The sequence below is a fragment of the Ranitomeya variabilis genome, chromosome 7 (genome assembly GCF_051348905.1).
Source record: "Ranitomeya variabilis isolate aRanVar5 chromosome 7, aRanVar5.hap1, whole genome shotgun sequence".
Taxonomy (NCBI): Eukaryota; Metazoa; Chordata; class Amphibia; order Anura; family Dendrobatidae; genus Ranitomeya; species Ranitomeya variabilis.
Genome location: NC_135238.1, coordinates 206,981,576 through 207,005,704, shown reverse-complemented (window position 1 = coordinate 207,005,704; position 24,129 = coordinate 206,981,576). Strand labels below are relative to the sequence as shown.

At 44.2% G+C, this 24,129-nt stretch overlaps 2 protein-coding genes across 3 annotated transcripts in view; one reads left to right on the top strand and one right to left on the bottom strand.

The window, feature by feature from the left end:
• Window positions 1-24,129, bottom strand: part of LOC143784481 (bile salt export pump-like) — a 105,465-nt gene that overhangs the window by 29,496 nt on the left and 51,840 nt on the right. The window contains exons 16-17 of the mRNA XM_077272776.1: window positions 21,174-21,354; window positions 20,932-21,007 (exon numbers count right to left, since the gene is read on the bottom strand). Coding sequence (XP_077128891.1) covers window positions 20,932-21,007; window positions 21,174-21,354 — 257 coding nt within the window. The remainder of the gene's footprint in view (window positions 1-20,931; window positions 21,008-21,173; window positions 21,355-24,129) is intronic.
• On the top strand, window positions 441-7,342 carry LOC143784482 (gap junction alpha-2 protein-like). 2 transcript variants are annotated; one of them, XM_077272778.1, is made up of 2 exons: window positions 441-533; window positions 6,154-7,342. In XM_077272778.1, exon 2 carries the CDS (start codon window positions 6,160-6,162, stop codon window positions 7,171-7,173), a length of 1,014 nt encoding a protein of 337 aa, XP_077128893.1. In that variant the 5' UTR covers window positions 441-533; window positions 6,154-6,159; the 3' UTR covers window positions 7,174-7,342. The 2 variants fall into 2 exon arrangements, with proteins under 2 accessions (XP_077128893.1, XP_077128892.1); XM_077272777.1 differs by having other exon boundaries at window positions 441-575.

The following is a 24,129-nucleotide window of genomic DNA, read 5'->3' as shown; positions in this document are numbered from 1 at the left end:
ATAGGAGAGAAGGAAAATAGCCACAGCTCAGAACCTCATTATAGTGGCCAAAATAAATAACATGACAATTACCAGCTATGGAAGTATAAAGTGGAAGTATTACTGTTCAGACATGAGTTGTGGGCAGTTTTATGAGTTGTGGGCAGTTTTATGAGTTGTGGGCAGTTTTATTACTGAGAGACAGTAGCGTAGCTACTGGGGGGGGCCATCGCCCCGGGCCCTGTCACATGAAGGGGCCCACCGGGAGCCAGGGCCACTTCTGTGACGGGGCAGAACACAGCATAGGAGCAGAGCAGTATAATGTCTGCTCCATCTGATGGAGACTCTGCACGCTGGCTACTAGCACAGTGACCGGCTGCAGTCTCCCTCCTGCAGTGAATGGTTTCGCCCGTCTGACCTGAGCATGAAGCTTTTCCTGGCTGCAGTTTTCTTCCCTCTGTGCACGCTGGGATTGGCTCAGGCGCCCTGGGTCCTAGTGCCTACATCTTGCATTTCTCTTGCACACTTCCTGGTCCTGCCTGCAAACTTTATCAGTAAGTGCTGGGGATGGAACTTTTTAGGTTTATTAAATTCAGGTATGTCACTGTGATGTGAAAGTGAGACCATTGGGGTATTGTGGGAGCTGAAAGTGGGTGAGGGGGGACAGGGTACTGAGGGGGTGAATGTGAGACCATGAGGGTATTGTGGGGGAGGGGAGACAGGGCACTGGGGGGTGAATGTGAGCCCATGGGGGTGTTGTGGGGGAGGGGAGACAGGGCACTGGGGGGTGCATGTGAGTTGATGGGGGCATTGGGGCTGAAGTGGGGGAGGGGGAACAGGTCACTGGGGGCTGAATATTATAATGTTTTGTTATGATATTATATGTACTTCATCACATGTAGTATTTGCTGTCTGGGGAGGCTGCAGATGGGGGTAGGGGGCTTTTGATACGTACCACCTGGGTATGAATATTAGTATACGAAGCCCCCATACAGTAACCAAGAGCTGCATCACATTTACAGCACCACTCCAGCATTTTTTTTTTATTTCACTGCTGGAGCGGTGCTGAAAATCCGCGTCCCCTACCCTCTGTCTGATACTCATCTTCTGGCATTTTCATCTGTTTTTGTCTCTGCTCGGCTCCGTCTCCTGCAGTTTGTGACCTGTCTGCGGCTCCTGTGTTTCCTGGAGCAGCGCAGAGGTCACTAATCAATGTGAGTCTATGGGAGCCTCGTTTTGGCCTCTTTCTCACTCTCAGGCTATGTGCACACGGTGCGGATTCACAGCAGTTTTCCATGCATTGTACAATACCATGTAAACCTATAGAAAAACAAATCCACAGTGCCCATGGTGTGGAAAATGCCGCGCGGAACCGCTGCGTTGTATTTTCCGCAGCTTGTCAATTCTTTGTGCGGATTCCGCAGCATTTTACATCTGCTCCTGTATAGGAATCCGCAGGTGTAAAAACGCAGGCGAAATCCTCACAAAAACACAGGAAATCTGCGGTAAATCCCCATGTAAAACGCAGCACATTTTACCTGTGGATTTTGCTAAAACGGTGTGGAGAAATCTGCACATGAATCAGCAACGTGTGCACATAGACTCATAGTCTTACATTGAGCGCTTGTGACATAGCTTCTAACTTCTGGCCAGTCAGAAGCTGCGCTCATAAGCTGGGGACTTGCGCTTAAAACACCACTCCAGCAGTGGGAAAAAAAACCTGCTAGAGTGGTGCTTTAATAATTTAATAATAAGCAATTTATTACTATAAAGTTGATAAAGGCTTGGAGTAAATGTCTGCAGTCACTTTATGTGACTGCAGACTGCCAAATCATGACAGGGATCTGTGGGCCCATAATACTGTGTATAAGGGAGCTGCGGGCCCATAATACTGTGTATAAGGGAGCTGTGGGCCCATCATACTGTGTATAAGGAAGCTGTGAGTCCATCATACTGTGTATAAGGGAGCTGCGGGCCCATCATACTGTGTATAAGGGAGCTGTGGGCCCATCATACTGTGTATAAGGGAGCTGCGGGCCCATCATACTGTGCATAAGGGAGCTGCGGGCCCATCATACTGTGTACAGGGGAACTGTGAGGGACATCATACTGTTTGACGGAAGCTGCGGGCCCATCATATTGTGTATAGGGAACTGTGAAGGCATATTGTGCATATGGGAGCTGTTGTGTTGGCCCATTACACTGTATATAGTGGAGCTCTGGGGGGCATTATACTTTCTATAGTGGAGCTCTGTCAGCATTATACTGTGTAAAGGGGAGCAGTGGGAACATTATGCGGTGTATCGGGGAGTTATAGAATTATCATACTGTGTATAGGGGAGCTCTGGGGGCCTTATACTGTGTATAGGGAAGCTTTAAGCTCACCATACTGTGTATAATGGAGCAGTACATGGGGGAACTTTACATTATTAAATGTTAAGTGGGCACTACTGTATTGTTATAGGGGCACTTAGAGTATTGCGACCATCAAAGTTGCATATTGTCACAATATGGCGGTAAAATCAATGTTTATTTTTGTATATAGATTTATTTTCAATAACAGAGCGGTCATATTCTGAGGTTCCCCTATATTCTCAATTAGAGTGCGCAACCGTAGCTGTAATCAGGGTTTGCTGGTTAGGGGCCCACTCAGATGTTTCGCCCCCCAAGTTGAAACCTTAGCTACGCCTCTGGTAGGACCATATAAATTACCTATGTTTAACCCCTTCAACCCCGGAGCTTTTTTCGTTTTTGTTTTTCGCTCCCCTCCTTCCCAGAGCTATAACTTTTTTAATTTTTCCGTTAATATGGCCACGTGAGGGCTTATTTTTTGCGGGCCGAGTTGTACTTTTGAACAGTACCATTGGTTTTACCATGCCGTGTAACAGAAAACGGGAAAAAATTCCAAGTGCGAAGAAATTGCAAAAAAAGTGCAATCTCACACTTGTTTTTTGTTTGGCTTTTTTGTTAGGTTTACCAAATGCTAAAATAACCTGCCACTATGATTCTCCAGGTCATTATGCATTCATAGACACCAAACATGTATAGGTTCTCTATTATCTAAGTGGTAAAAAAAAATTCCAAAGTTTGCTAAAAAAAAAAAAAAACATTGCGCCATTTTCCGATACCCGTAGCGTCTCCATTTTTCATGATCTGGGGTCGGGTGAGGGCTTATTTTTTGTGTGCTGAGCTGGCGTTTTTAATGATACCATTTTGGTGCAGATACGTTCTTTTGTTCGCCTTTTATTGCATTTTAATGCAATGTCGTGGCGACCAAAAACGTAATTTTGTCGTTTTGATTTTTTTTTTCGCTACGCCATTTAGCGATCAGGTTAATCCTTTGTTTTTATTGATAGATCGGGCGATTCTGAATGTGGCAATACCAAATATGTGTAGGTTTGATTTTTTTTTTTTTTATTGTTTTATTTTGATTGGGGCGAAAGGGGGGTGATTTGAACTTTTTTATATATTTTTGATTTTTTTTATATTTTTAAACACTTTCTTTTTTTTAAAATTTTTTTGGCATGCTTCAATAGCCTCCATAGGAGGCTAGAAGCATGCACTACACGATCGGCTCTGCTACATAGAGGTGAAGCACAGATCACCTCTATGTAGCAGAAATGCAGCGTTGCTTTGAACGCCGACCACAGGGTGGCGCTCAAAGCAATCGGCCATCAACAACCATAGAGGTCTCAAGGAGACCTGGTTGTTATGGCAATGCGCCGATGACCCCCGATCATGTGACGGGGGGTCAGCGGCGCGAGAACCCCCGGCCGCGCGGCCGGGAGCGCTAGTTAAATGCCACTGTCAGCGTTCGACGGCGGCATTTAACTAGTTAATGGGCACGGGCGGATCGCGATTCCGCTCGCGCTCATTGTGCGCACGTGTCAGCTGTACAAAACAGCTGACATGTCGCGGCTTTGAGGTGGGCTCACCGCCGGAGCCCACCTCAAAGCAGAGGATCTGCCAGCTGACGTACTATTCCGTCAGCTGGCACAAAGGGGTTAAGATAAATGAAAAGGGCATAGCATCGAGTACATTTTCCTGAGACTAGTTTTGACCATGCGATCACAAAAGCATGCGGTGCAATTACTACCTTTGTGCAATTTATGATATTTGATCACACTTTTTTTTCTTTTTTTTTTTTACAGGTGAAATAAATTTATTTCACTTGTTTTGCCTTTAAAACAGCATGGTCAAAACACACTGAGCAAAACTGTGGCAATTTGTGTTAATACCGCTCGTAAATATAACCATAAGGGGAGGTTTTTTGGACCGTGCAGCATTTATGTCATCAATCTTCTATGCTTCTTTGAATAATCCATCAAGTAAAACTGTACAATATTGAATTCACAGTTTTACTTGTAGGTTGCCTAGATATCTCAATAATTTTTTTCCTTCAGCAGTCTACTACTGCTTCTGCCCGAGATCCCGGCCCTCAGTGTCTTCTGATTTATTCTCACTGTGGGGCTGGGATTCACAGGCAGGGCGGCTGCACAGGCGCAGTCAGCTAGACTGCAAATGAGGACAGAGGACGGGCAGCGCTCACTGCGCCTGCACCAGGCAGGAGAAAAGAGCGCAGGCGCCGGCTACTTTGAAAACAGCGCTGAGGAGGAGGCGACAAGAGGACACGAGTGACGGCGGTGCTGCGTTTGCAGCAGGGGGGGGAAAGGCCTGCCTCCAGGACTAAAGAAAGGTATTTGGGACAAGTTATAAAATGGATTATTTCTCAAGTTACAGCACCCAGAACTAAAAGAGCCACCTTGCCAGAATGCACCATTAGTGCTGCACAAGGTGGCTCTTTTAGTTACAAACGCCTGGGGGGGGTGACAGGTTCCCTTTAAAGGGAACCTGTCACCCCCCCCCCCCCCCCCCCCCCCAGTGGTTTCAAACTAAAAGAGCCACCTTGTGCAGCAGTAATGCTGCATTCTGACGAGGTGGCTCTTTTAGTTCTGGGTGCTGTAACTTGAGAAATAATCAGTTTTATAATTTGTCTGAAATACCTGCTCCTCAGTCAAGTGGGCCGGCGTTCCCCCCCCCCATGCTTCAGGCAGCACACATCCTCTTGGCGCCGGGTACCACCTCCTCCTCACCGCTGTTTTCAAAAGTAGCCGGCGCCTGCGCTCTTTTCCCCTGCCTGGTGCAGGCGCAGTGAGCGCTGGCCGTCTTTCCTCATATGCAGTCCAGCTGACTGCGCCTGCGCGGCCGCCCTGCCTGTGAATCCCAGCCCCGCAGTGACTTATGATTTATTCACATTGCGGGGCTGGGAATCACAGGCAGAACCTTGGACCCACCTTAGTAAATCATTCTGGGGGACCACCCTCCGTCAATTAAAAATAACAATAATTTGTATTTTCATTTTTGCTGTAATTTGCCATATCTGTCCAATCATTAGTTCTAACTCCTGCCACTTTTGAGATCAAAGTGACTACAAAGTTTAGAAAGCTTTGTGCCACTTTGGGCCACAAAGGAAACTAGTAATGTACGAAACACTGAGAATTCTAATAGCGTGTAAAATACACCTTGTTAGGCTACGTTCACATTTGCGTTGTTGGGCGCAGCGTCGCCAATGCATGCGTCATGCGCCCCTATCTTTAACATGGAGGGCGCATGGACATGCGCCGGTATACGTTGTACTGCGTTTTACGACGCATGCGTCATATAGACACACAAGACAGGGCACAGGGGACGCTACTTGTAGCGTTTTCCCTGCGCCGAAAGTCCCGATCTGTAGGATCTTATGACAACGCATGCATCGCAAAACGCTGCGTTGTGTACATGCGTTGGTCGCGTCGCCGACGCTGCGCCTAACAACGCAAATGTGAACGTAGCCTTAGTATTCTGCTACACTTCATAGTCCTGGAGGTCGTCACCACTCATGGGATCTGTTTACATGCGGACTCATGCCAGCCACTTCTAACAATGCTTCACTGAAAGAAGCAGAACAAAAAGTGGTCAGAATGTGACCACAAGTATGCAAATCACATATGAGTGATCACATCACAACCTCAAAGACTGTAAAACACCGCAGAATCATAATACATAGTTAAAATTCCCAATGTTACAGTCTATCGCTATATTTTTATTTTTTGACCTGGAAAACACCTTTTTACTAACATTTTTGTCTTGTAAAATATCCTGATTCAACTTTCTTGTATGTTTTTGTATTTTCAGTTAATTATGTCAGGATGGTATCTGCTTACAGTATTGCTGGATGAAGTCCAGGAGCATTCCACACTCATTGGAAAAGTTTGGCTGACTGTGCTTTTCATCTTCAGAATTCTTATCCTTAGCTTGGCAGGAGAGTCTGTTTGGGGAGATGAGCAGTCTGACTTCACTTGCAACACAATACAACCTGGTTGCACCAATGTCTGTTACGATAAGGCTTTTCCTATATCGCATGTACGATACTGGGTGCTACAGTTCCTTTTCGTCAGTGCTCCCACCTTGATTTACCTTGGGCACGTAATTTATTTGTCCAGAAGAGAAGAGAAAATGATGCAGGGGAATGCGGAAGAAAGAAGTGCTGCAACAGCAGAATCAAAGACTGAGAAGAATACAAACACTCAAAAGTCTACCAAAAAGATAAAAATCCGTGGACCCTTAGTCTACTCCTATGCAGTCAGTGTGATTTTCAAAAGTGTATTTGAAGCTGGATTTGTTTTGGGTCAGTGGTATCTGTATGGTTTTGTGATGCCTCCAATTTTTGAGTGCCTTGTAGACGTGCCTTGTAAATACGAAGTAGACTGTTTTGTTTCCCGACCCATGGAAAAGACAATCTTCATTATCTTCATGTTGGTGGTTTCACTCATATCTTTGCTACTGAATTTGCTTGAACTTATTCACCTATTTAGCAAACAGTTCCAAAAACGTGATTCAAGAATGGAAGTTTCTTGCTATTCTGTACATAAATCTACAAAAAGCTTACCAAACGGAGGCAGTTGTCATCAGTCTTACACTAATCCTACACCAAGTGACCAAGAGCTACCAGTATACAGCAAGGGTTCTAGTAGGGATCACTGGCCAAGCATTCATATGGAAGAAAAGGTTAACCTTGCCGAGAAAGCAAAGACATTGTCTGATGGCTGGTCCCAAAGTGGTTTATCCATGATAGTTGCTGATGGTCCACTAGTGGCTAACTTGGCAACCATTCCATGTAGCTCCCGTTCAGCTTGCAAACAACATTATGTATAGTTAATTCTAAAGAGCTTGCATGTTTTTGTTTTTTCAGACTGTAAAGATGACGGTCTAGGTATAATGTCTCCTGGGTTTGAAACTTGTATATGACAAAACTCAATGATACTTTAAAAATATGTTACACAGCACAGTGGTTGCATGGTCACAATGTTAAGCATAAGTTTATAAAATAAATAAAGTAAAAAAAAACACAATATTAGCACATTTTGAGCACTGTATTGTTTGTGACTTGGACAGAAAAGAAGTCAGAAGGCCCTGAACAGATACACAAAAATATAAGTTTTCCAGCAAATCAGTGTGGAAAAATATAAAAACTTTGTAATGTTTTTATACTCTCTTTTCTTTTTTCTGGAACCCCACCTAATCTATAAAATGACCTTATTATGAGTTCACTAGTCATAGCGTAACTTTTGCAAAAGGGAATCTGTCAACAGGTTTTTGCCACCTAATCTGAGAGCACCATAATGTAGAACAGTGTTCCCCCAACTCTGGTCCTCAAGAGCCATCAACAGGTCATGTTTTCTTGATTTCCTTAGTATTGCACAGGTTATTGAATGCTTGCCTGTCCAGGTGATGCAATTATCACCTGTGCAATACTAAGGAAATCCTGAAAACATGACCTGTTGGTGGCTCTTGAGGACCGGAGTTGGGGGACACTGATGTAGAGACAGGAACCCTGATTCTAGCAATGTGTCAGTTACTTGCAGCAGCTTTGATATCACTGTTTTCTCAGCAGCAGATTATCATTAGAGGACTTCATTCTTGCTGTGTGTTTATTTAAAATACAACTATAGGATTAGTAATAGGTGTTTTATAGACGCCTCTTCATTACTAAGCCGTGGGCTTGATGTCACCAGAAAATAGAAAGGTGACATCAACCCCACAAATATGAACCCCACTTGCCACCGCTACATGTCAAGTGGGAAGAGCCAGGCAAAGCGCCAGAATTGGCACATCTAATAGATGCACCTTTTTTGGGGGGTTGTGGGCTGCTATTTTTAGGCTGGGGGGCCAATATTCATGGCCCCTTACTAGCCTGAGAATGCCAGCCCCCAGCTGAGCTGTCTGCTTTAGCAAGGCTGGTTATCAAAAATGGTGGGGACCCCACGCAATTTTTTTTTAATTATTTTTTTAATTATAAAAATCGGAGTAGGGACCTCTCTATTCTTGATAACCAACCTTGCTGAAGCTGATATCTGAAGGTTGCAGCCCCCAGCTGTCCCATCAGCTGCTTCTGCTCTCGCTGGTTTTAGAGGCAGCAGGCAGTAGCGTAGCTACCGAGAGGTTGGGTGCCCCGGGCCCAGTGCTCTGAGGGGGCCCACCCGGAGCTATGCTACTGTAACTGTATCTTACCTTCTGTGGCAGAGCAGGGAGAATCGATCTATCCGCTCTGCCGCTATGGGGCCCCTGAGCAGGCGGGGGGGCCCGGTGCCAGCAGTGGGCCCCACGCCATCATCGGAAGATCAGCTGTACCGGCATTAAGCCGATACAGCTGATCGCATTGATGGGAGAAGGAGCGCTGCGCTCCTCCCATCATCCCCCTGTCAGTGTCGGAGGTTGACATCGCCGACACTGACAGCGGGCGCGATGACGTCACTGCCCGGAGCCTGCTGTCAGGAGATCAGCGGGAGCAGCGCAGGAAGAAGAGAGGTGAGTATTTTATTTTTTATGGGTGCTGCTGCCTTATTACAGGGTCTGCCTATGGGGATCTGCCGCCTTATTACAGGGTCTGCCTAATTGGATCTGCCGCCTTATTACAGGGTCTGCCTATGGGGATCTGCCTCCTTATTACAGGGTCTGCCTATGGGGATCTGCCTCCTTATTACAGGGTCTGCCTATGGGGATCTGCTGCCTTATTACAGGGTCTGCCTATGGGGATCTGCCGCCTTATTACAGGGTCTACCTATGGGGATCTGCCGCCTTATTACAGGGTCTGCCTATGGGGGGCTGCCTTATTACTGGGTCTGACTATGGGGGTACTGCCTTATTACAGGGTCTGCCTATGGGGATCTGCCGCCTTATTACAGGGTCTGCCTATGGGGATCTGCCACCTTATTACAGGGTCTGCCTATGGGGGGGCTGCCTTATTGCAGGGTCTGCCTATGGGGATCTGCTGCCTTATTACAGGGTCTGCCTATGGGGGGGCTGCCTTATTACAGGGTCTGCCTATGGGGGGCTGCCTTATTACAGGGTCTGCCTATGGGGATCTGCCGCCTTATAACAGGGACTGCCTATGGGGATCTGCCGCCTTATTACAGGGTCTGCCTATGGGGGGGCTGCCTTATTACAGGGTCTGACTATGGGGGTACTGCCTTATTACAGGGTCTGACTATGGGGGCTGACATATTACAGGGTCTGACTAGGGGGATGCTGCCTTATTACAGTGTCTGCCTATGGGGGCTGCCTTATGCTATAGAGTCTGCCTTTGGGGAGTGCATTATACTATATTGTGGACTATTTGGTGCATTATGCTACTGTATATGGAGGCTATCTAGGGGGCCATCATACAGTGTGGAGATTAGTGTGGGGGTCATTATACATTGTTGGAGCCATCAAACAGTTTGGAGGCTAATAATGAGTCAGTATACTGTGTGGGTGGTACTATACAGTGAGGGGGCATTATACTGTGTATAAGAGAGCATCATACTGTGTATAGGGAAGCTGTACTTGTGGAGACTCGGGACATTATTCAATTTAAAGTGGGCACTTCTTATAGGGGAACTCAGGTTACTGTAGCTATCAAAGGGGCACACAGGGCATTATTACTTTCTAGGGGGGAAAATATGTGCACTGTTTTCTAGGGCACTTGCACCCGGCATTACTATATTATAGAGGGGTGCTTTAGAATTTAGAGGGCACAGAGAACCACACAGCAGGTGCAGTAATAGTGACACATACAGCAGCAGCGGCTCAGTATTGGGGTATCAGGTGCAGTAATAGGGTCACATACGGCAGCAGCGGCTCAGTATTTGGGGTATCAGCAGGATGAGGAGGTTGTGCAGGTTGGGAATAGATGGTGATGGGGCTGGAATATGAGAAGTGAAATGTGTCTTTGTTGTATTCTCTGCAGACGAGTTGTAGCTGGAAGTAGTTATGTCGGTCTGGGCCAGATGGAAAAGACGGGAAGAATGAACGATTCCATCAGAAAGGATTTCAGCGGTAAAACATTATCTGTAACTGTGCTGTGATCTATATGTTCTGTAGGACTGGTATCTACCACTGACCATATGGCAGTAATATCCATTTTAGTCTTTATATAAAGATTATCTTCAGTAACAGCGCCGTCATCTGCTGAGGTTCTCCTCCACTATTAGGGCGCGTCACCGAGTTGTAATCAAGGTTACCTGGTTAGGGGCCCACTCAGAAGTTTCGCCCCCCGATGAACCACAACCCTACGCCTCTGGCAGCAGGCATCGGTTGATGGGAGAAGTAGTCCCATCAGCTGTCATCAGTGACCGGCGGTAAACTTAATACCTTCCGATCACAGCTGCACGCTCCTGCTGTCTTTTGACAGTGTGGGAGCCGCGGTTGTCTGACGGGCGAAGATAATTTTACCACCGATCAGAAGCAGTGTTTGCTGCGCTGTTGTGCACATGACAGCATGGCAAACACTGGATGTTTGGGCCCCTCATTCAAGTGAATGGGGTCCGGGTACTGTTCTGGTACCCGAGCCCGAACTTTTTGTAAATGTTCGGCTGAAACCGCCAGACCCGAACATCCAGGTGTCCACCCATCTCTGGTTGTAAATATACCACTGGTCACAGCAAGTAAAGATTTGAAGTGTAAAAGGAGCCAAAATTAAGAGCGAAAATTTTGGTTTAAATGATTACAATACCCCCACAGCTTAAATGGATTAAAACATTGGAAATATTAGTAACTGTGGGCCATGCTATGGTATTTACTTCTGATTTTTGCTGCACACACGCTCATGTATAATACAAGAGAAGTAAAATCTCCTTAGTGGAAGTGAAACAACTGTGAGGCAATTGAAGTGTAGACTTTCAGGTTTAACCTCTTCACGACATGAGCATTTATGTTTTTAACCCCTGTGATGCCGCTGCCAATAGTGACATCGCAGAGGGAATGAGATCCCTCTGTGCTTCAATCGGCACAATGTATTAGTGTGGTCGATGGTCTCCATGGTGACCACGGGCCCCAAGATAGGCAACCATCCCTGAGTGACGCCGTTGCTATCAGCTCATGCCTACTCCCTGCATGTCAGACACTTCTTTAATGCTCAGCAGTGCAGAAGCATTGCAGAGTATTAGATCAGCGATCTGTCATGATATAGTTGATTTCTCATCCTGGGACAATGTAAAAAAAAAGTTAATAAAAATTGTAAAAAAAATATATTTTTTTTTAAATCACAAACAAACAAAATAAATATATTTAATCCAATAAATATATTTATATTGTCAGGGAATTTCTTAATCCCAAAAATTACTGATATACCAGGCTGGGAAGGCCACGAGTACCACTCGCTGTGATCTCTGGAGCAAACAGCTCTGTTGCACCCTATTGTTCAGACAATTACACGATTGGCCAATGATCAACGGAGAAGGCTGCAGCCTGTTCGCACCACTAGGCCGGCTATCGGAAAATTAATGGTGAGCGTGCGGCATATACACCTCCGTATTCCATCATATGGAATATGTGTATACACCCGGGTACGGTCAATGCTAACTCCAAGATAGCCCCAGACTACTCGCCGCCAACACTAATCTGTCTTGGTCAATTAGACACCGTTTATGGTAGCTTATGCCTTCGAGGCATAGTTCACAGAACCGAACGATTACATTTTATATTTAATCCAAAGGGAGGCAGTGTTTATGAAAAAAATATACAAAAGATTTTACAAGGGGGACAAACCATACAGCATAAACGGTTACATAAAATAAAAGGGATTAACAGGAGAACTTACTACCGCAGAGACGATTCAGATTAGCCAAAGGAGAGCGCTTCGATTTGGCCGTCAATAAACGGGATCCCTGCATACACGATATGTAGATCTGTGTACAAACGCTGATGAAAATTGGGTTTGATCTTTTATCAGACCTTGACTCCCATCCACACACCCGTCTGTGATTACCTCACATGGGCCCGATTGTGGGCTGGTATGAAGCGCGCCAATACAGTTACATTCTGCGGCAGAGCAGGGAGAATTGATCTCCCTGCTCTGCCGCTATGGGGCCCCTGAGCAGGCAGGTGGGCCCCCCGCATGTCATCGCAAGGTGAGCGGTATCGGCATCTAGCCGATACAGCTCACCGCATTGATGAGGGAAGGAGCGTTACACTCCTCCCATCATCCCCCTGTCAGCAAAATATGGGCAGTGTTTTCTAGGGCACTTGCACCCGGCATTACTATATTATAGAGGGGTGCTTTCGAATTTAGAGGGCACATAGTACCACACAGTAGGTGCAGTAATAGGGACACATACGGTAGCAGCGGCTCAGTATTGGGGGATCAGCAGGATGATGAGTATGTGCAGGTTGGGAATAGATGGTGATAGCTGGAATGTGAAAAGAGAAACATATCTTTGTTGTATTCTCTGCAGCCGAGTCCTGGGTGGAAGAAGTTGTCATGTCAGTCTGGGCCAGATGGAAAAGACGTGAAAAGTGAACGATTCCATCAGAAAGAACGTCTCAGCGGTCAGTCATTATCTGTAACTGTGCTGTAATCACTTATATGTTCTGTAGGACTGGTATCTACCACTGACCATATGGCGGTAATATCCATGTTGGTCTTTATATAGAGATTATCTTCAGTAACAGCGCGGTCATTTGCTGAGGTTCTCCTCCACTATTAGGGGGTGTCTGTTATGATCTGGTGGCCTAGGAGCAGCATGAGACGTACTCTGGAGAAGGTGGTACCTGTACTGACCGCAGACCCTGAACTTAACACCGCAACTAGAAGTAGCCGTGGAATGTACCTAACACTCCCTAGACATCTCGACACAGCCGGAGGACTAAATACCCCTAGAGATAGAAAAGGGAAAACTATCTTGCCTCAGAGAAAATCCCCAAAGGATAGACAGCCCCCCACAAATATTGACTGTGAGAGGAGAGGGAAATAACGTACGCAGACTGAAATCAGGATTTAGCAAAGGAGGCCGCTCTAGCTAAATAGAAAGGATAGGACAGAGTACTATGCGGTCAGTATTAAAACACTAGAAAATATCCACCACAGAAAATACAAAATCTCCACATCTAACTAAAGATATGGAGGGTATATCTGCATCTCCAGAGATACCAGCTTGGCTGAACAAATCCTTATACAGACCAAGCTGGACAAGACAAAACATGGAAATGAAATGAACTATAAGGCCCACAGCATGTGGACTGCAAAAAACAAAGCCAGAACTTATCTTTGTTGAAATGAACAGCAAGCAGGAGAGACCAGGCTGGGATGTGAATCCTCCAGGAACAATGGACAACTGGCACTGACTAAAGGGTCAAGCAAGACTAAATAGCCCAGTCAGGATTGCAATAAGTGGACACAGCTGATGAATGCTGCGATCCAAAGACAGCAGCGCTACCACTTATAACCACCGGAGGGAGCCCAAGAGCAGAATTCACAACAGGTGTCACCGAGTTGTAATCAAGATTACCTGGTTAGGGGCCCACTCAGAAGCTTCGCCACCCCTGAACCAAAACCCTAACTACGCCTCTGCTGAGAGATCATAGATTAAAAAAAAAAAATCAGGAATATGACAAGAAAAACAGACAGGCAATAGCCATTATTGGCTTTTAAGTTATTAGTGGTTGAAAACATAAAATATAATTATATATAGCCATGTTGCAGCCATATTCCTATTCACTTCACCTAACACATACAGTGCTCTGAGAAATACATTGCACCCAACCATAAGGTATCCAGAAGGGCAGTAACAACTCAGTAGCCCAGAGGAGCAGAAGTCTTGACAGGACACACAGGCAAGTGCAATACTTAGTGTGAGGGCCACTTTAGATTCTTCATACTGTGTGTATGGAGGGCATCCTGCTAAAGGTGGGGAAGACTGTGTGGCATTATTGTGTATACTAGATGGTGGCCCAATTCTAACGCATTGGGTATTCTAGAATATGTATGACAGAACTTGTTCAGTAAATGTAAACGTAGCATATAACAGCCCACATAGCATATAACACAGCCCACGTAGCATATAGCACAGCCATGTAGTATATAACAGCATATAGCACAGCCATGTAGCATATAATAGCCCACGTAGTATATAGCACAGCCACGTAGTGTATAACAGCCACATAGTATATAGCACAGCCACGTAGTATAAAGCACAGCCACATAGCATATTACACAGCCCACATAGCATATAGCACAGCCACGTAGAATATAGCACAGCCATGTAGCATCTAACAGCCCACGTAGCATATAACAGCCCTCGTAGTATATAGTACAGTCCACGTAGTATATAACACAATCAACGTATATAGTAGTCGACATAGTATATAGTACAGTCCACGTAGTATATAACAGCCACATAGTTTATAGCACAGTCCACGTAGTATATAGCACAATCCACGTAGTATATAGTACAGTCCACATAGTATATAACAGCCCATGTAGTATATAGTACAGTCCATGTAGTATATAACACAGCCCACGTAGTATATAGCACAGTGCACGTAGTATATAGCACAATCCACGTATATTTTACAGTCCACATAGTATATAGCACAGCCACGTAGTATATATCACAGGCACAGCCCACGTAGTGTATAGCACAGCCATGTAGTATATAGCAGCCACGTAGTATATAACACAGCCCACATAGTATATAACAGTCCATGTAGTATATAGCACAGTCCATGTAGTGTATAGCACAATCCACGTAGTATATAACAGCCCACGTAGTATAGTAGTATATAGCACAGTCCACATAGTATATAGTACAGTCACGTAGTATATAGCACAATCCACGTAGTATATAGTACAGTCCACGTAGTATATAACAGCCCACATAGTATATAGCACAGTCCATATAGTATATAGCACAGCCACGTAGTATATAACACAGCCACGGAGTATATAACACAGCCCACATAGTATATAGCACAGGCACAGCCCACGTAGTGTATAGCACAGCCACATAGTATATAGCACAGCCACGGAGTATATAACACAGCCCACATAGTATATAGCACAGCCCAGTAGTATATAGCAGTACGGGCACCATATCCCTGTTAAATAATTAAAATAAAAAATAGTTATATACTCACCTTCCGGCGGCCCCCCGGATCCAGCCCAGGAGTTAGCGATGCTCTCGCCAGGTCCGTTCCCAGTGATGCTTTGCGGCAATATCCCGTGATGATGTAGCGGTCTCGCGTGATCCTACGTCATCTGGGGTCATTTTGCAAAGCATTACTGGGAACGGAGCTGCCGAGAGCATTGCGAGGATGGGGAAGGCTTCGGGGGCCGCCGGAAGGTGAGAATAGCATGAATTTTTATTTTTATTATTTTTAACATATCATTTTTTTGTAGCAAGGTCAGAGAGGACTTAACGGTAATGAGTCAGATGGGGCTTGGCATGCATAGCAAGTGGACCTAAGGTGCAATGTGAGCAGTGCCACATTTTGGGTGTCCATAAACGAGAGGAGGCCAAGTGATCAACCGGAGATGGGTCCTGGGAGAGGACACCTTGCAACAAGGCCCCAAGTTTATAACTCTTGAAGGTAACAGGCCTAAACAGAACTGAGTACTTGAGCCGAGCAACATGCCCTGTGTGGGAGTTCCGGAGAATTAGAATTACCGACCATACTAGCACCCTAAAGGGAAAAGAAGACGTGGAAGCATACGACAAGTAAATAACTCTTGCTAAGTAGGACTGTGGTGTTAAAGCTGGGTTGTGGTGAAGTAGTGAGAAACAGTGGAAGTAGAGGATCAGGAGTAGTAAAGAGGAAAGGTGAAGATAGAGAACAATGAGAATAGTATGGGGGACACTGTATAAAATGCTTCGAGTTGTAAAGAAAACGTTCAGAACACTATGTAATTGCTATCTCTTGTATATATTCCGTACCACATTCCTGATCAGTAAAACTTTTATTTTTGGACGGTGGTCTCCCTCATTGAACTGTGAAACATCTGGTCCTGGCAAACCTGCAACAACAGTTACATGCGGCCTGCACGGGCACAAGTTCCCTCACAGCACAAGTCCACACACCAAGCCAAGACCCCCACTTTCATATTACATGAAGGGATGTAAGAGATGAGTATCTTGCCCACGGCTACCACCCAACGCCATGTTACATAACCACACATGGTATAGACAATTCGGTCACAGACATTCAGAAAGCATTTAAGAACTGCAAAAATGGAACCTGATAAAGGATCTTAAAGTGGTCACTTATCCAAATACTGTTAGATATGAATGTTGTATTAAATCCAAAGATGCAAAGGCATTGCTACCTAAAGAGTGTCAGATAAAAGCTACTATTGGCAATAACATTACTTTTGCAGAGGACTTCAAAGATAATGTGCCACGTTCCTGGAAAGAAAAACAGAATAGAAAACTGACAATGATTTGACTTTTTCTTTATAAATTTCAAGGGCAGCCATAGCCATGTCCCATCCCACCTTGGTTCCTCCCCAGCTCTGCCCATTTTGGTGGAGCTGTTTCAAGCTAGCGTGAAAATGGCAAAAGTTGCCAAACTCTTGCCCAACTCCATGTTGCGCCAACATTTTGCAATTATGCTAAGTGTATTACTCCACTTTTCTGGCGTAATCATTTTGATGTATCAGCCTCTATTTGTTCTGTATAATAATGAGGGTCTATGGGGAAATAAACACCTGCACCTTCTTTCCTAAGTATGAAATCTGGCGTTTGATATTTGGCTTCAGCACCCGCTCTTCTGTTTACCGCAGTATCTCAAATTTCTAAAATGAAAATCGATTTTGTAAAAATCAGGAAAATGTTGTATGTCATGGTATGATTTACAAGTACGTCTCATGCTAATATAATACAAGTGTGAGCGCGGTACGCAGCTGACCTACAAACAGGAGACATCTTACATTGATTTACCCTTTCTAAATTGTGGTAAATTACCATAGATCAAATCCATTTTTCTATTGCTGAGAGTGTTTTCTTCTGTAATGACCTGATAAATTCTCCTTTCAGTCTGACAGCTAAATGCTGGAAACACATTCCATTGTTCTGTGAAACTACATTGTATCGGTGACTTTCCAGCAGGGGAAGATATACCATTGGTGCAACAGAGGCCCAAGAGGTAAGGGGATCCACTTAAACCTCCAGAACAGCAAGGAGTTTTTGTCACAAACCCGAAAGGGGGCCATATACTGTTCTTGTATGCATTGAAAAATGTAGCAATAATGTGTCTCAGATTGTTTGTGGCCTATGTCTATGTATTGTGCAAAAGTCTTAGGGTACCGTTACACTAAACGATTTACCAACGATCACGACCAGCGATACAACCTGGCCGTGATCGTTGGTAAGTCGTTGTGTGGTCCCTGGGGAGCTGTCACACAGACAGCTCTCCAGCGACCAACCATGCCGAAGTCCCTGGGTAACCAGGGTAAACATCGGGTTACTAAGCGCAGGGCCACGCTTAGTAACCCGATGTTTACCCTGGTTACCATTGTAAATGTAAAAAAAAAACCAATACATACTCACTTTCTGATGTCTGTCACGTCCCTCACCGTCAGCTTCCCGCACTGACTGTGTCAGTGCCGGCCGTAAAGCAGAGCACAGCGGTGACGTCACCGCTGTGCTCTGCTTTTACTTTACGGCCGGCGCTCACAGTCAGTGCGGGAAGCTGACGGCGAGGGACATGACAGACATCAGAAGGTGAGTATGTACTGTTTTTTTTTTACATTTACAATGGTAACCAGGGTAAACATCGGGTTACTGTTGTGAATTCCGCTCTTGGGCTCCCTCCGGTGGCTGTAAGTGGCACTATTATGAGTTCTGTTCTTGGGCTCCCTCCGGTGGTTATAAGTGGTACGGCTGCTCCTTGGATTTAGCAGTCTGCAGCTGCTTCCACTGATTGTCTATTCGGGCTCGGCTATTTAGCCTGGCTCTATCCTTCAGTTAGTGCCAGTTGTCAATGTTCCTGGTTGAATTCACATCTCTGCTTGGATTTCTCTGCTATTCTGACCAGATCATCAAAGATAAGTCCTGGCTTGGTTCTTTGCAGTTCATATGTTGTGGACTTAATAGTTCAGTACATTCCATGTTTTTTCTAGTCCAGCTTGTCAGTATGGATTTATTCAGTTAAGCTGGAAGCTCTGGAGGAGCAGATTTATCCTCCACACCTTTAGTCAGGTGGTGGAGATTTTTGTAAACTCTGTGGTGGATTTTTCTAGTATTTTAATACTGACCGCACAGTATTCTGTCCTGTCCTATCTATCTAGCTAGATTGGCCTCCTTTGCTATATCCTGGTTTCATTCTGTGTATGTCATTTCCCTCTCCACTCACAGTCAATATTTGTGGGGGGCTGTCTATCCTTTGGGAATTTTCTCTGAGGCAAGATAGCTTTCCTAATTCTATCTTTAGGGGTATTTAGTCCTCCGGCTGTGACGAGGTGTCTAGGGAGTGACAGGAACATCCCACGGCTACTTCTAGTGTTGTGTTAAGTTCAGGGTCTGTGGTCAGTAAAGGTACCACCTCCTCCAGAGCACGTCCCATGTTGCTCCTAAACCACCAGTTCATAACAGGTTACTAAGCGCGGCCCTGCGCTTAGTAACCCGATGTTTACCCTGGTTACAAGCAAACACATCGCTGGATCGGTGTCACACACACCGATCCAGCGATGACAGCGGGAGATCAAGCGACGAAAGAAAGTTTCAAACGATCTGCTACGACGTACGATTTTCAGCGGGGTCCCTGATCGCAGTAGTGTGTCAGACCAAAGTGCCACTGTGAGACGCTACCCTTAGACACCCTTATGTTTACTTAGAATGGATCTGTTAACATCTTTTACAATACAGAATGTATTATGTAGATCTCACAGTATGTTTGTCCTTATAGTAAAATATAATGTCAGAATGGGTATATAATCTTTTATGAATATGTCAACTAAATCCACTCAGCCTGACAGCTCCTCATTGTCCCACCTCCCTGCTGAGATTTTACAATGCTCAGTACATGCTGCAGCTGTCAGTCAAGCTGGATGGGCAGAGACTGTATATATCCTTGGATTCAATGTTATTTTAATATCAGAATTATACAGCCATTGTCACGTGAATATTTTATAGTTAGTAGACCAGCCTCATCAGTTCTAAGAGATCTGTGTAACAGTGTACTCAGTTTGTATTGTCAAGTGACAAGTCCACTTATTTTCCATTAAATGTCCATTGATTCATTTTTCCTAAATAAATTAGATAAGAGTGTCTGTAGTAAAATATGTATAGCTATGAATGTGTGAGTAGCAGTAATTTAACATCTGTCCTGAGACTGCAAGTCTCACAGGGGTCACAGCATATGTCATCCTGAGAAAACAGTCTAATGTCTCCAATCTCGCCAGGGGACCTTGCTAAGAACCAGGAATTGGAAGCGTTTCACACCTTCTGGTTCTTTAGAAGAGAGATGTCAGTTACAGCCTGACACTGTCTATCTGTGAGAACTTACACAAAGAATTTCAGAGAAAATAATATATTCACTGGTGGAGCGGCCATGGTCAAGTCAAAAGCAAGCAATTATAATATCAACCTTAGAGGCTGGTCTAGAAATTTGACCTCCAGGATGACTCTATAAATTAGGCCTACACACAAAGAAAGTTGTTCACAGACCGAGGGACAGCCAAGCTGATGTGTTCCATTCCAAATTCGTCCCCCCCTCAGGGAGCAGAAAGCAGACTACAAAGTTAGATATTTCTGTAAGTTTTCTCCCGTTTATTTTTATAACTGTTTTGTATAGTTGTATGTCACTTTTAATTCCCATATTTTTATACCCTTTTTATTGTAAGCACTGTATCTTTTCTATTAAAGCTTAAAACTTTATTAAATTTGAACCTTGTGTGCTCTAAAAGAATCCATAGCCTTATGATTGGCAGACAGCAGTAGTAATATTACCGGGACTCATCGCCCGTGTGTTCGGTGAGTGGTGGCAGCGTGTATGAGCGGGTGTGTGGCCTGGGTCGGTGTGTTATTTATGCTCCCGTTACAGCATAGGACAGAGGTTGAATGCTGGTCTCAGTGAGAGGAGATTATTTATTATTTATTTGCACCGAAAAAAACAAAGGTCTTAGGGTACTTTCACACTTGCGTTTCCCTGATCTGCGGACGGCTGCGGACTTCTCCGTGAAGCCCCGCCCTCGACCACACCTCCGCCGCTAGCTACGCCTACTTCTGCATGCGGCCCGCATGCGACCTGCGTACCTATCTTTAACATTAGGTACGCAGGTCGTGCGGCTGTATGCGGATGCTGCCACATGCGTCGTTTTGACGCTGCGGGAAAAAAAAATGCTACAGGCTGCGTCCTACGCTGGTCGCCACAGTGTCAAAACGACGCATGCGGCAGCATCCGCATACTGCCGCATGACCTGCGTACCTAATGTTAAAGATAGGTACGCAGGTCGCATGCGGGCCGCATGCAGAAGTAGGCGTAGCTAGCGGCGGAGGGCGGGGCTTCACGGAGGAAGTCCGCAGCCGTCCGCAGATCAGGGAAACGCAATGTGAAAGTACCCTTAAAAATGGTAAAGAAAAATCAACCCAAATAAATTGGAAACATTTCATTATACATTGATTACGCTCTACCTACAGAACAGTGAAAAAGCAAACAAACCTGAAACTTGCATAGTAGCTTCCATGGCTTAACGTCCGCATCTTCTCCTCCACAGGCTTTTCATCAGCAACTTTTTCTGAGATAAATAATAAAGAAATTATGCAAAATTCTGCTAAAAGGTTTAACACCATTTACAATAGAAAATCCACCCAGCAGGAGAACTAATACTTAGAAGCAAATCAAGTTTTATTTCCTTTTTATAGACAACATTGGCCTTTAGTAGTCATTACTTAACATATTACCTGAAGACGAGTTTTGGTTCTGCAGGGTGACTAATGTAAAGTAAACTCCTTGAATTTTCAGCAGTTCTTCATGAGTTCCCTTTTCTACTGCTCTTCCGCCATCAAATCCTACAATGATATCTGCATTCCGGACGGTGGAGAGACGATGGGCTATGGAAATGGTTGTTCTTCCGCTACGTACCTATAAAAGTAAGAACAAACTATAAACATACTGTACATACAATGGTGAAATAACCTGGGGGATTATCAGAACAGAGCTCCTCATTGACATCATTTAAGGGTATCATGGGAAATGGTCAACAACCAGGGTCCCACAACAAATTTTTGAATGCAGCCCATAGGTTCTTCAACGTTGAGTCTTTTTGTAGTGTTATCTTCTCTGACACTCCCCCCAAAAAACCTTCTTTTCACTTATGTCTGGGGGAACCCTACCACAGTGTTGCCCACCCTGAATCCATATGATCAGAGAGGGTAGCATGACAAGAGGGCCCAGCATTGATGAGCAGGGGAAGAGGGTGGCAAGGTGGGCAGAGTTGAACCTGTGGAAGTTCAAGTGTTGATAAGCAAGGAGGGATGGTTTCAGAAAGGGTGGCACAACAAGAGGACCCGCCATTGATGAGTTGGGATGGATGTGCATGTCGGAGTAGGTAACACTGAAGGAAGACTTGGCAATGACATTTGCGTTTCTTACTTGACTGGCGTCCTGGGTTTCCCTTTAATCCCGGACCCAGTAGCAGCAGAAACGACTGAGCTATTGTTCTGGGACCTATACAGCCAGACCACTGGTTCGATAAGTAAAATTGTTCTGACAGGTTTTCTTTGATGTTGGTGTTTCCACCTTGTAGACGGATGACATATTACTAGGATATGCCATCACTTTATGATCGTACGGGTTTCACCTCTGTAAATAAAATGAGACCAATAAGTGGGAACACAGCTCAAAATGCTGCCCAGTCATTCTTGACTTTGAAAGGGACCCCCAGAGTCATAAAGTGATTACATTTCCTAGAAATATGGAATTATTTCTTTAATCGATTATCTTGAAATATCTTGTGCTCACGATTTGCTTTGGACAAGAGATCACTTTGATGAAGCCTCTTGACCATACAACTATGTCATCACTCAATGTGAAGAAGACGAATACAATCTCCTAGATTTCTGCATTTACTACTGTTATTATTTGCTATTTCTAGCTTTGCAACCAATTTTTTTAATATTGCTCCAATGCAACTAAAATTAAAATTAAAAAAATCAATGTCGTCCAGTTTTAGCTCCTTTCTACATCTCCTGTGCAAACCTATGTGTCCTCAGGGTAACAAACAATAAATAATCTGAAAAAACAGACATCATCTTTCCATTTGCGCCCTGCTTTTTTACTAATTTTTTTTTTTAGTAGGTATATAAGGAGCAGATCCTTTAAAAAACTAAGTAGGGGACATAATTATTTTAACCCTTTAAGGACGCAGCCAATTTACATTTCTACGTTTTTATTTTCCCCCACTTTTTCCTAAACAGCCGTAAACTTTTTTACTTTTCAATCAACATAGACATATAACGGCTTTTTTTTTTCTTTTTTTTTTGGGGGGGGACTTTTTCAGATTGCTACTTTTAACAGGTGACACCATCCTCGCACTTTACCTTTGTTACATATCCAGGTCCTAGTAATAGCTAGATAAATAAAAAGGTTGGAAAGCAAACAAATTTAGCGAGGCAATAACTTAAGCAATTTATGCCGTAAAGATCAAAATAGCCAAAATAAATAAGATTCGTAGAAAAGGCTCTGACTACATGGCCAGACTACACAGATTGTTTGCAGTCTGTTACCGTGGAGATTCATTTATTTGCATAGATGCTGTAGAAACAAACTGATTTTTTTCAGAGAAAATTTTCATTTTAGATTTATCTGAGAAATAAAAAAAAATCCAAAAGTCCTGTGTGTATGGCCAGCTCTAAACATGAAGTTTATGGTTAGTTTCCTAAAGATGGAAAATACAAAAAACACACATAAAACATAAACACTAGATATTGATTGAATTTGTACCAAACCAAGTGTTAATCTCTAGATATCATACGGTCACTTTCACTCCATCATCATTACTTATAGCGATGCAGACACACATATTTCAGTTCACAATCTTGAACTCATCTTTCTGACAATTGCCGGCTCTACAACAGTGTGCTATCAAGTCATTACATGCAGTGATGGCGATAATGGAGATACAAGATAAGATAGGAGTTCCTACTGATTTCCACTATCAGTTCTATCTCTGATCAACCAGATAACATCATAGAAGCCATAATTTAGAGCCACCGGGGTTATTCTCAATTTAGTGTCATTGTCTCCATCATGGCAAAATAGCCAAAATGGCCGAAGACTCTGAAGCTTCTCATTGTGTCTGACAACAGAAATAATCATATTGTCTTGTGTATTACCATTTATACAGCTCACATCTTATTACGTTAATAGATTACTGTGCCATTGCAACATCATTCTCTACTGTATGGAAAATCAACAAAACCAGCTTCGCCATTATTTCTACATGTAAATGGGATTTTATTTGCTTAGCTACTTTAAAGAAAAGTCCAGGAGTATTCCACATTGTACAGCAAATGCCGCTAATGATGTGTATACACTATGTCATCATAACGCCTACAGCTTCTGTTGTAATCAAATAATATTATCATTAGCTCCCCCTTACTTTCTGATTCTAGAGATCTGGCCCTTAAAGGGGTTGTTCCCTTTCAGATAAACGTCTGCCATGTCTGCAGTTTGTTAAAAAATAAAAAATTGTACTTGCCTTCCTCAGGTTTTTGACAAATCTCTGCTCCTACTTCAGGTGTCCAGTATTTTCTGTGACGCTGATGTCAAATTGACAGCGTGCCAGCCAATCAATAATCTCATCGGCTCTGCCAGTGTAGATGGACCCCCTCTTCAGAACCACTGAGCTCATTGATT

What these genes read in the sequence shown, in the direction of transcription:
- LOC143784482 (XM_077272778.1), top strand. Translation starts at nt 6,160, where the DNA reads ATGTCAGGATGGTATCTGCTTACAGTATTGCTGGATGAAGTCCAGGAG.